Genomic DNA, 13,551 nt, shown 5'->3' with positions numbered 1-13,551 from the left:
ATACAATACATTGCAAGTGGAGCCAACAGCTAGACAGTTTATTCTCTGCATGACACCTTCAGTCCAGCTATGAGTTTAATGGGCAGATATACTGTAAACATACAGAAATATCGTGGGAGTACTGCATCTGCCTGCATACACCCTCAACGAATGGTATACTTAAACTTAAATCATAAATGACTTAACGCTAAGACCCATTCAGTGGCCATTATGTGTTTTCTTCCAGTTCGTGCCTTGGCCACATAATAATCTTTTAGCCCAGGACAGCAGCAGCCAATCCTGAGGATCGTAGGTGTCTGTCCTTGGTTCCAGATGATGCTGACAGCGAAGATGGAAACAGACCTGTTAACCAGTTAGTCCCCAGACAATAGGGTGGCCACAGGGAGAGGCTGTTTATATAAAAGCTGCAAAATACTGGAACAGAGATGAAATGGCGTTGAGATTACGCAGAGAGTCAGCAGCGTAAGGGAATAGGTGACGTCATATGAGAGCAACATCTGTCTCCTATTGGTGTGTGCGCTACAGGGCTCTCATGCCTCCACTCTGAAGGTCCAGGCTTTGTGTACATTGTTTTTTTGTGTGAATTCAAGGCACTGTTGGTAGCAGAGATTTAGAAGAGACAGACCTGGCATTGCTGCCTCTTTGTGCCCAGGTATTTAGAATTTACCCCAGGCTCACATGCCATTGTTGCATAAACTACCTTAGTGTTATAGAAAATGTAATTTAACACAATGATAAAATTGTTCTATTTTTGTGGAAATACATTGCATATAATCCTATTTGTCACTATAAATTCTCCCAGTTCGAATATTTTTTTAATCTGCTCACGTTACTCATTACTGTGTCCTTCCAAATTCTTACCTGAAAGATGGCACACAGAGTCGGGATAAAAAAAGCTTCAGAAGTTTTGCAGTGTTTCTATGTATTCAGCATTATATACCAACTGGGGTAAAACTTGAGGTAATATATTGAATGCCTGGCCATATGTTCATATAGAACAATATTGAATCCCAGATTTCAAATCGGAGACAGTTTCTTCTGGAACCTCCATGAAACTATAAACTTGTTTGACAGTCACTATATCTTCATTTATATTCATAACCTTGCACCTTGTGTGCCAAATAACTTTTCCTGTTACGACAATGAAATTTCACAAAGCCACTCGCTAATGTTCAATTGTGTTGGTTTGCTGTGAAAATAACACAACAAAGTCTCTGGTAACAAGTCCCTGGGCCCAAAAAGAGCTTGCTAATGGCCTTGTGTTGCACATGCAGCAGATATAATTAGGAAAGGGCATGGTCGACTTATAAATCAGCTTATTAGCATGCAGATGTATATTCTCTGTGGTGATATGTATTCACAGAGCAATGGAGACCGATAGAGCCATGAGGAGACTTTAATTTTTACTCGATTTTTTTTCAGTTTACATTCCGAGCACATCTTCAATCTCAAAGAAGTTATTCATTTAACGAAGAGAATGTATTGACCCAGTGGGATAGTAATAAACAAGTAATAAAAAAGTCCAAACGAAAAGATGACAAGATGAAGTCATGGACAATATCATGTTTATCCGAAAAAAATAAATTTTACTACTGCATGCATATTTAAGTATGCTTTTAATAAGCTGCAGAGTTATTAAGATAATTCCATTTTATTATTGTTGTTATATTATGAACTACCAACTTGCAGTTCATAAAAATAAAAGCATGTCACCACCAGCAATTATTTTAAAAGTAAAAACGCTACAATAATAACAAGTCCAGTTCATTTCCAAATGATCTAGGGTACAATGATTGTAAAATAACATTTCAAGGGAGGGCACAGATCATCAATTGTGGAACAGAGTAGAAATAAGCATAAAGCAATGCATCTTGAAAAAAATTGGCAAACAGGAAAAAAATTGTGTGCACATGCCATGCTCTTCCACACTGTGGTTTTAGAGGTTTATCCAGTGTAATGGCATTTTAAATAAACAACATTTGCCTGAAACAGAGGCTTCTTTGTGGTGTTGCAGATCCAAGCCAGCGCCAACAGCTGTCATACATGGAAGCAAATGTATCAACAGGAAATTGAGAATTATATTGTTAGAGACATGACTTGATAATGGGGTGAATTGAAGGCCTGCGCAAGTAAAATACCCAGTACCTGTAGCGCAACCATTCTGAAAAATAAATTAAGCGTTTCGTTGCAGCTGTAGTTACAGAGGTCACGTCTTAGCCTCATTGCATTTTAGTAAGGCTGGGAATTCATCAATGGATTGAGATGTTATTGCTGGGCCAGAACTGAATCAAGGCACTTGGCACCAGCTGACTGAAAACATCCTTCATGAGTAGTTGGAGTGGCACGCGGCACAAATGGTTCACTGTCTACACCCCTTCCCTGCCAGTAAAGTAAAAGTTTCTTCCTTTCCAAATTGTTGCCTGATGCTTAGATGATGATGTGGAAGTCTCAAAGGACGCTGTACATACGACGATCTCACGTCTCCCATCTCCTTGTCCTTGCCCCTTCACATTCTGGCCCTCCAAACTGACATGCTTTCCTTTCCTTCCTCGAATTATTTGTGCAGCTTAATTACCTGATGTCAGCCAGAACACAAACTGTCTTGTCAAGCCGTGATGACTCGTAGTTGTGCTCACGAAGACAAATGCTGCAGATGACCCTGAGCACTCGCATGTGGGAATTCGGTCATGTGGCCCAGTTTCTGGAGAACAACAAAAGCTTAGGTCATACCGACTGAATACTATTTTACCATATAACAGCAATAAAATGTTGTTTCCTCCCTGGACAGGACAGTTTGTTTGACTTGGCGCTTACTTCTGGTGTGTTGGTTGAGTCTAGTTTCCCATTCCTGTAAAACTTTCATTTATCAGAGGCTGATACGAGGCTGTGAGTTTCCCTTTTTTCAGTTTGGCCTTGGTTTCTGTTTCACCGACCTCTTTAATATTCAGCACTTGTTTTTGTTTTGTTTTGTCTTTTTATGTTTAGAAGGCTACTGGACAGGACCTGTCATCACTGTTGGAACAGAAATATAAAACAGGCCACAAATCCAAATCTCCAGTCACACATGTTTAAGAAGAAATGGTCAATTTCAGTTGTGTTTTGTCATAAATCTCCTGATTTATACCAGGAGTAATGAGCCATGTTGTTTTGAACGTTATTGCTCATATATTTCTACATCTATTTATTCATAGTTTTGTGTCATCGGCACAGTTGGAATCATGAGAGAAGGTGGTTGTTTGCCCTAACAAGAAGAGATGTGTTTAGTCAATGTTGTAGTTTTATGTCCATCTTAATACAGTCTGTATTAGTGTCAGCCAGCTTAGAGGTCAGTCATGTTATATTATCTATAACTCATACCACAATTTAATACTCAGCCTTAATAAATCAAAATTTTGGAAAATTTTCAGCAGTTATCTGTTTTTGTTGTTGGGACAGACCTCTGGAGATGCCGTGTCAACACAGTGGCTAGTGCTAACAAATCACACAGGCTTCCATCTGGACGACCTTCAAGTCAGGAACTCCTACTGAAAGGCCCAACCACAGCGCCAAACACACACATACACACATATACACAAAGCACACACTCGCTTTCTTTGGATGCCTAGGCCTAGTCCCTGAAGCCTGAGCTTACGTCTTTAAAAGTCATGAACAATAAGGGCCTGATTAAATCCAGAATGGATTCAGGAAGTAGTGAAACCATTTGAAAGAGCGAGTAATGCTTTCATGTAACTCATTCCCTGCACCACAGCTCATGTATGTGCATTGGCATGCTCCATTTTTGAATTTGTTGACTGATCTCATGTCATTTTCTGCAGAATCTGTCACTTCATCATTTAAGATAATTTTTTTTTACTATACAAAGCATGGTAGAGTGGTCTTTATGTAATAATTTGAAAGAAATAACATTAGGAATACTTCATGATTGTAGATAGCAACTTAATGCAAAACAGAAATTAACTTCTTTCTCCTCTTTTCTTCCTCCTTGTTTGTCTCTCAGAAATCATTGACGACCTTGCACATCTCGTGGACAATACAGATGACAGGATTCGAAATGAGACACGAAGGGTGAAACTGGTGGAGACAAAGTCAGCCTCTTGTGGTGAGCCTTCCTCATTTTCCTTTACTTGCAAGACACTATGGAGCATCTTGCGTCAGCCACAGCCAGCTATAATAAATGTGTTTATTTATATAAATAATTAATTATATATTTACCTAAATACATAATCAATTTTTCTTGATAGCTTTTTTTTAGTTTTTAGAGCAAAATTGGCTGCAGTAAGACGTAGAGTTGGACAAAAAGAATGCTACAGACAATATGTCATTTGACAGTTAATTTTTTAGCAATCCTTCAGGAAAACAAAGCCTTGGTTACCAGTCAGGAATTGAACAGTGCTAGCGCTACTGCTGCCTTGGCCTTCATCCCGAGAAAGAATGGTGCTTAATGAAGCTGAAAAAATGATTCTGATGGGGACAAGCCCTTCTGTTACAGAGCATGTTGTTGTTGAATGGTGGGTGGACTGACTCTGTCTGTCATGCCTGCTAACATCGTGTCCTGGCTGTTAAATGGGGTTTTCACATATTAGCCCACTGACGAATCCTCAGATGTCTACTTAGGGTTGCAAATCATCAACCTCTGTTGTTTCTTCTTCCCACTTTGGAGAATTGACTTCTTCCCTGAATAGCTTTGTGAATATGTGGCCCTGCCTTGCCATTTCCAAAGACCTGCTTTGATTTGTTTAACTTTTGTTTTATTATTTACAAGAAGACTCTGCTTTTCTTTACTTCAGTGGGTCATGTTTTTCAGAGAGAAACAGCTGCCACAAGGAGTGTGTTAACTAGCTAAAGCCAACTTATGGAATGTGGCAGCGTGAGCCAGACTCAGTTTTCCCTATGAAATGCCAGACTCCATTGCTATGGCAAAGACTACATTGTTGTGCATGGAGACCCAGCTAAAAGGTGGTCGCAGAAAGAAACAGAGCCGGCAATAGCGAGGTCAGCCCCCAGAATGCTTCATTCTGTTGGACGTGTCCCCATGGTGCCCAAGCGTGAGTTTGTTTGAAGATCCCAGAGCTCATATTGTGTTAGAATCAGGACTTTTCCTTTCTTGTGGTTTAACTAGTTCTTTTTGCTAAACAAACTCCCTCCATCCTCTCCTCATTTCCAGACTGAAGAATATTCATGGACCGTGTGCGTGTATGTTTGTGTGTGTCAATGCGTGTGTGTAATACCATTGTCACCAGCATGTCTGTATTAATCGCATGTGTCTATGTTCGCATGGTGCATATTTTTTCAAGTGCACAAGTGTGCAAATTTTTGCAACCATGTTTGCAAAGCATGTTCTTATGCATGTCTGGCTGTTCTGGCATGTGTGTCTGTGTCTTCTTGGTAAATGGAAAATTCCCCCATGGTCTTCTTCACTCTCACCTCTATGCTCTCTCCCTTTTTTTTCCCATTCCTCTCTGTCATCCCCCTGTTCGTCTCCTCAGTTGTTTGACACTCGTCTTTGTGTCAAGCAGAGAAAGAACTGAAAATACAACATGCCACAAATTGTTTGGAGGGCTTTCCCTCTTTCTCCATGGCAGTGTGTTTATAATTCCTTAGCTTTAAGGCTTTATTTATTTTTGAAACCACCTCTCATCCAAAGCCGGTGTTTGGTGTTATGTCTCAGCCGAGTCCTTGTAAAGTTAGGAACGTCTGGCTTTGACAGCCAAGAGCATACTTAACATAACTATTGGTAGCTGCTGCATTGTAAGGAACAGACTAAAGTTGGGTTAAAAGCGGGAAACACCTCCAGAGATTTGAAAAATGTTCTTCACTGTAGGATTGTCAATATTAATCATGACTAGACATATGCAGTCTTAAGTCAGGGGCATAGTAGTTTTGTGTGCATACATGCACAAGGAATTTTCAGGACAAAAAATTGTGAATGCTGGAGAAGAGCAAGCATAGCTATAGTAAGGGTCATCTATCCAAAAGGGAAGAACCCACATATTGCTAAATCATGGTTCCTGTGGCATACCATGCATGACTGGTGCCTGTTGTGTTGCGAAACATCCATTCTGTTGAAACATAGTGGATTCTTGCACAGCATAACTTGTGGAGACATTTATCTCCTAAGTCCACATAAGGTTTGAACTTGATTGAACTGCATTAAAGCAGTTCCCAATCTGATATACCTCTTGATCCTTCAGTACAGATTGAGGCCCTTTAGGTGTTTAGATTCTCTTCCCTCATGCATACTTGCTGGGAGGCATCCACTTGTCCCAAATTTATTCTGCAGCATGTCAAAACAACCCCAAACATGCAGCAAGATGCATTAAAACACTATATTCAGCGACAAGACGAACAAAGAGTCTTTGAACAAAGAGATTGTCTTATTTTAAGAGAAAAAAGGGGATTTGGTATAATTTGGCATTTTATTTTGTACAGAAATACAGAGAGCGCAAGCAATTAAACAAATTTCAAATAGTATTCATCCAGCCACGACAATCTATTTTCTTTTTAACCACAAACCCACTGCTGCCATTGGAAACAGGGGTGCCTTTAGTCTTTACCACTCATTTTAGCTGATGTTCAAGGAAACTGAATTGGCTTTGCGTTTGGTTGGATTAGTGTGGCAGATTAGTCTACGGAACCAGAGATCTCTTGGAGTGTAGTGTGAGTTTGAACATTGTTATCAGACAAGATCAGTGCTTGAGCAGTGCTCTCAACAGTGCTAATCCTCAGTTTGTAGAGGGCCATTTCTGGAACCCCACGAATCCTGCCAATGGCTTGTATCTTAAATAGTTTGACAGTCTTGGGAGAAGAGCATTGGTGAGTCTATAATTGTAAGTTAGGGATTACCAGTGAAGTACTGATTTTGCACAATGGGGAAAATATAGCTTTTAAACTCTGTCTTGTCTGATCAGTGAGATATTTTGTTGCAGTTCTTGTTCATCTTATTACATGTATGGTCTACTGCTGGAAACCAGAAATGGCAGCTGAATATGTTTCACACAGTTGATGAAAGGCTTGCTTAAAGTTTTACTCCCTAATGATGTTTCCACATCTGAGATTTATCTCAGTGAGTGGCAAGTTAAAGTAAATTTGCCTCAAGATATCTATACATATTTGAAAACTATTTTCATATCTCATTTTTGTCAGGGCTCGAGGGAGAACAATTTACTCCTTTTAATGTGCTTAGACCACAAAATTACACCACGATGCATCTGGTTTCATCTCATCTCATTTATATTAACTCTTTGCTGTAATTTATTGGCAGACCAGCAAAGTAAATTGTGTGGCTCTAAAAGAATGTCATTAAAAAAATATATATATAAATATCATCAAAGATAAACGTGAGCATGACTCAGTGGATGTGTCGCCATGAAACCTGATATGAACATTCTTGGTCACCAGAGAATGAATCCTACTTGGTTAGGAGTTGCAGTGATTCTGCAAGAAGAATAGATCCCCTGACTTTTCTTCTTGCAACACAGTAACTTAGCATTTTCACCTACACTGTGAAATATCTGCAAGTCTACTGGAAGGACTACTGCAAAATTTGCAACACTATGTTGTCCATCAGTTGTTCCCATCTTGTTGAGTCTGGGAATCCCATGGCTCTCCTAGCGCCACAGTGAGGCTGAACAAATGAGTAGATTGCTACCAAATGTGGTACAAACATTCACGTCTGTTACACAATGAAATATGAGTTTATTGATTATCATCACTTATGTTTTTTCAAGACATTGTTTGGTAAACACAACTCCTTAACAGAATTAGCATTTTAACCATGTTGCCGTGGTGATGTTAGAATTTTGCTGTGCATAAGTACATTGTCACAGAACAATTAGCATTGCTGTAGGTTAGAATGGCTGGAACTTTGTATAATAATAATAATAATAATAATAATAATAATAATAATAATAATAATAATAATAATAATAATAATAATAATAATAAAAGATTGTTGGGAAAATATTGTATAATAGAAATGCTATTTTTTCACCTCAGCCAGATTGATGGTCATGTTGGTGTCTGTGCTGGTTTGACAGCAGCTGGCAGGCTGCCCGAGTGTTGGTGTTGCATTGTAAGGAACAAGAGAAAATAATACTTGAGCTGCAGTCTGTATGTCAGAGATAGATGGTGTAAAAGTATCTAACTGGACCCAAGTGACATCTGTAGCTCCATTTACATGCAGATAAATGTGCAGCAGCTGACCACTTAGCTATCTAGCTTCGCTTGCACACTGATGTTCGCAGTCCACGTTGCCCCTGCAAATGTGGAGTTTGATGGCTCATTTAACAAGCTGAAGTACAGTATTAGAAGTCCGCTCATGTTTGCAAGTTAGATAGGAAGGAGGCTTGGAATGAAAGCTAATGTGGCTTGTTGTCCAGAGTCAGAGACGCTTGTTTTATGTAGCAGGCTGCTGTTTGGCTCAGTGTGACTTCTGCTGTGCCTATGATAGAATGCTAATGATACAGCTGTAGGCAAGATTTGATTAGCTAGAAATAAGTTATTGATCTATGTAGACAGCCCACAGAAATACAGATGTTCTGTACAAGTAATGCACAGCTAAGGGGCACCATCATGAAACCAAAAAGTATGTAGCAAAAACTTTCCAGTTTCTGGTTTTCTTAAAGGAGAACACAGGCAGGGTAATTTACAGTTTTCCATCATTATATGTATGCTGTAGGCATAGTAGACAGTGATAGAATGTCGTTTGACTTGGATTTTTTTAAAAAGAAAATACGCATGTTTAGATGTACTCAAAGCTAAAAAACACTAAAAGTTTTTGTCTGCTTCAGCTGTGCTGTGAGAAAAATGAGGAGCGCCACATTAATCTTGTTAACGTAAAATTTGTCCCTTGCCTTTGGAGGTTATCCTCCCCTTTTGTGGTCCAAAAAGGTCTTTGAACTTTTAGCAGGGGGCATGAGGGGAGTAGTGAGGGAGGTTCAGGGGTTGCCTTTGCCTGACTCTCACCAATTATTAGTTTTCTCTGTGATTTGTCTTATTGATGTGTCTGAAAATTGGTAAGATGGGAGGAACCCAAAATAGAGCCTCCAAAACTCCTGGGTGGTCAGTCTGTCAGCAGACACCAACTACTTCCCTCAGCATCACTGTCACAGCCGGGCCCTAATCTATTTGGGAAGCAAACGCGATTATTGTCATTAGCCTCTAGAGGCCCTCTGAGGGTCAGGAGTAGCTTGTTTAGTTACTGAGGCAGACAGGGATGGTCCAAGGAGAAGAGGAGGGTGAGGGTCAGTGTGGGTGTCTGATGTGGCTGACTGTTATGTGACGTTAGAGAGTGTGAGAGTCCTGCTTCACACTAACGTGTGCATGTGTTACCCAGCTCAGCCTTTATTACTGTTGTTGCTATGGTGTGTCAAATGGAGTAGCTGACAGATGTTGGACCAGGCTGAATGAAATTCTGATGTCTGAATCTAATATGAGCTGGGTGTTGCTTAGGTATCGTTTACATCCAAACAAAGGTAATTGCTGCGAATTTGTGTGTGTATTTGCTTTAAGCTCGAGGCTTTTAAAGAGTCATCACAAGTGTTTGAGTGTGTTTCTGCTTTGACATTTATATTATGCTCACATGTGTAAGTTATCAGGAGGAAAGGTCCTGTCTAGACCACTGATAACTTCTAACATGCGTGCCCCGCAGACCTATGTATGAACACCTTTGTCTCAACTATAGATAAAAAAATACAGTGCTCAGAGAATTAACTATATGTAGGGAGAGAGACAAACCAAAAACATTTTTATTTGCTAAAAGAAATACAGAGTGGCACAATAAGACAAGAGGTACTAAAACATCTGGGCCCCTTGCAGCCATGCCCCATATATGCTGGCAATGAAACCAGCATCAGCCTTACATTTCATCAGACCACCACTACCACCGCAAGCAATTTGTTCAGCATGGCTTATATCTCTCCCTGTCTTTCTCCCTGTGGGAAAGACGACCAATTAGGCCATGGATGGGAATGCCGGAGGAGAGAGCCAAAGAATGAGGGAAATGTAAACCCAAAGTGAACAGGCTGGGTAAAATACCAGCCGCATGCTAAATAACAATGGACAACTTGAGTCAGCGAGGGGACTATTGACAGCCCTCAGATGCAGTTGTTTCAAATCTTCACTCCAGTGCCATTCCAGAAGGAGAAAATGGGGGAAATCATGGGTGAACAAAACCTTGGCGAATGTTTTCCGTATCTTGTGTGTGTGGCGTGGTTTGCGATGTCAGTTATTCAATATAGACAGTATAATATACAGACAGAAAGACCACCACATTGTAAAGATATTTAAGTGTTTATGATGCACATGATATAAGCCACACGCCATCACCTCACTGTTATGTGCCTTGAAAGACTTGCACAGTATGGAGCAGCTGGGCTGGAATCTGCTGGAGCCACTCTCCCAAACTGGGAGCCACAGTTCCTAATGCTATTGTTACCAATGGGACCGCTGTGGGCTACATATCTATATCAGTATCCATAAAACCTGACCTGATTATCAGATCGTACTCTTTCACTGGGGGCCCACGGCAATTTATCATTCACAACCTCTGGTTTAAAAATTGTGTTTTCAAACTCTGTTGGTGGTGATTCTGCAATAAGAGTGGACCTTCACTGTACACCTCCTGTGCCACCCGCAGCAGAAAACTTTTTCACATTTCATATATTTAATTAAGCGTTCTTTCTGTATAATGTTATATGTTCTGGATCCAATTATGGCCCAAGGTCAATACCTCATTTGATATTTGAGAGTTTACAATGTGTCTATGGTATATCAGCTGATATATTTAGGGAAGTAATTCATAAATACAAACCTAAACTAACATTATTGAAATGGATCCAGTGTATTTGGTTGTCATGACAAGGTTGCAAAATATCAGTGGAAACTATCACACTGAGCTTAAATATAGCATGTGCATATAAATTTGGTAAATAGTATAATATATAGAAAAACAATTCTTTGTTGTTGTTTATTTGAGACACAGGGTTAATACCCAGACTACACTTTTGCTTTTCCAATGCACTGTGGGAGGTCATAAAGTATCTTTATGAATGTAGGGAGAGCCAGCAGTTTCAACGGGAGGCACTCACATGCACACACAGCTGCTAATTCTTTACTCCACTATATCTTTGCATAACAAATAGTTGTTTGCTACTACATCAATGGCATATTCATGTTTAATATGTCAAATGTAGATCTTTAAACAACTAAAAGTACAGTTTAATTCATCTGTCATCCCCAGTTTCTCTATTAAATTTGCAAAAAGTAAAAGTAATTTTCGGCTAATAGGACTTTTTCACAATAGATGATTGTCACAATACTAGGCCCCTGAAAGTGACATATACAACTAAAATTAATTATTGTGTTTGTTAAAAAGCTAGCTCCAACTAGATTCATTAAGCTATTCAAAATGATTCAGACTGAATAAAGTCATTATTGCTAAAAGATGTACTGTGCATCTGTTTTATGAAGGATGAAAGTTCTACCTGCAGTGGACTGTGGTGGATTTTACAAGTTTTTTTGTTTTTTTTTTTCCTGGGTGGTGACTATAATAAAAACTGTAATATTTTTCAGGTCCTGGGGGTAAAGCACTTTGATGAAGTGTGAGTGAGCTTTTGCACGTTTTTCTCTGCTGCCATAGTATCAGCGAAAAACAATGATTATCCTCTCAAGGCAGAATCAGAAACATATGCCTATCACAGTGTGCAATCTGTGGCAATAAAGCTTTTGTGGCCGTCGAACGCATGTAAATTGCATTAAGTCATCAAGAAAAGAATGGTGATATGCTGCAAGGGCATAAGCACTTGGGACTTGCGTTAGATCAAGGACTTTGAAAATTAGTAGTGAGGTATGTGGGCTTCTTACCTCTTCCAAGTGTATTCCCTTGTGCCTGCTGAATTCCCCTCCCTCCCTCTGAGTCTGTCTCAAATCAGGTTTGGAGTTTCTCAGCTGCTTGACATTTGCCTTTTCAACTTTAAATTTAAAACGATTTTTTAAGCTCTAAAGGTTTTATCACAAAGGGGTTACAGTGACCTAACATTAAGTAAAAAGAGAAAAAAAAATCATAATAAAATGCTGACTTCATCTGAATGAAGTGTAATTCTAACAGTTCTGTACTGCATTGCCATGTGTTTTCCTCCTTTGAGAGTACGTCGATATTCTTTCTGATTGTATTCTGATGTGAGGCACAGCCACAAGATCAGGTTTAGACAGGATGAAGGAGTTTTGGCTACAGATGGAGACATACACTTCTCTGCATAACTGAATAATAACGCATTCATTTACAAAATATAATGGCAGAAAAATGAGACAATGGGCAGTTTAAGGCATGCCATCACTTTAAAAGATGTTGAAAATGAAGCTCATAGATTTCCAACAGTTCACTGGCTACCAAATGGGAGTCCTGGAATTTGAAATTACCTAACATAGCGTCGAGTTGGCACACTCTTTTTTCCCCCCTCATTTCCCTGCTCATGTCTCATTTGTTTTTCTCTCAGGGATGCTGGTGGTGATCGTGCTGCTCCTTATAGCCATCATAGTGGTCGCCGTGTGGCCCGTGTAGCTGATGAAGACAGCATTCATCGTGGACGTGTTGGACGGCTACAATGACAGTTTGGTGCAAATTCCCAGGTTAAAACCTTTGCATCCACAGAACACATGTACAGATACTCATTTAAACTCTGTCCCTCAGCAGATTTCCCATTCTTGCTCTTCACATTCAAACAAAGGTGACTGGTGACTGCACAGCCAACTCAATGTGACATGAAGAGCAGTAACTTATTTAGCAGTAAATCAGTGGTAGGGGTTAAGGCATTGGCAACCTCGTGCAAGCCTTTTTATGTTTCTTAAATATTGCTAGGGTGTAAATTGTCCTCTTTAGTAGTCGTTGAACCGTTCAACTCATTAAATCAACAAATTCTGAAACTGTTAAATTATTCGGGCGTTTGCAAGCATTCTGAAAATTATTTTTAGCTTGGACTTTGGGGAATGTTGACCCAACAGTAGGACCTCCCGTGGGCAGCAGGAGCTTTCCTTTCATAAGTCTGTCTGTGGTTGGGCTGAGGTTTACACTCTGGGTACAGTAATTCCACTAGCTTTGCAATATTCACACTCACTTATATTTACCCATGCATTACTGTAGCAGCTGTAATGTTATCATTTTGTTTGGATTTTACTATGTTTATAGAACAGCTCATAGCCAAAACAAGCAGCTCGGCTGTGTTACTAACATGGCTCTTTTCCTTCCTTGTAAATCAATTCAGCTTGTAATTTCTAATAAATGACATTTCCAGTTAATAGTCCCTGGACCCCTGTCTGTCTGTGTTCATGCTTGCGCCTGTCTCTGGAGGACTGTAGTGTTTTGTAACATGATATTTAGCTGGCGTGGACCTTTGACAAAGTTTCAACGCACCAGTACCACTTTCATACTTTCCATTATGAAACCTGCATAATATTGTTTTTTATTACTGTACTGTGAATGAAGCTGCAGCCAGTAAATGGAGAAAAGCTGACCATATGCTGTGGCATTAACTTACTAGCTAAACAAATAAAATG

At 39.7% G+C, this 13,551-nt stretch overlaps 1 protein-coding gene across 1 annotated transcript in view; it reads left to right on the top strand.

The window, feature by feature from the left end:
* The window catches only part of stx8 (syntaxin 8), a 40,346-nt gene extending 27,048 nt beyond the window's left edge, over window positions 1-13,298 (top strand). The window contains exons 7-8 of the mRNA XM_023263730.3: window positions 3,998-4,099; window positions 12,495-13,298. Coding sequence (XP_023119498.1) covers window positions 3,998-4,099; window positions 12,495-12,559 — 167 coding nt within the window. The 3' untranslated portion in view covers window positions 12,560-13,298. The remainder of the gene's footprint in view (window positions 1-3,997; window positions 4,100-12,494) is intronic.
* Window positions 13,299-13,551: the final 253 nt, after the last annotated feature.

This window comes from Amphiprion ocellaris, chromosome 4 (genome assembly GCF_022539595.1).
Source record: "Amphiprion ocellaris isolate individual 3 ecotype Okinawa chromosome 4, ASM2253959v1, whole genome shotgun sequence".
Classification (NCBI taxonomy): Eukaryota; Metazoa; Chordata; class Actinopteri; family Pomacentridae; genus Amphiprion; species Amphiprion ocellaris.
The sequence above is the reverse complement of the archived record's forward strand: the minus strand, read 5'-3'. Positions and strand labels throughout refer to the sequence as shown.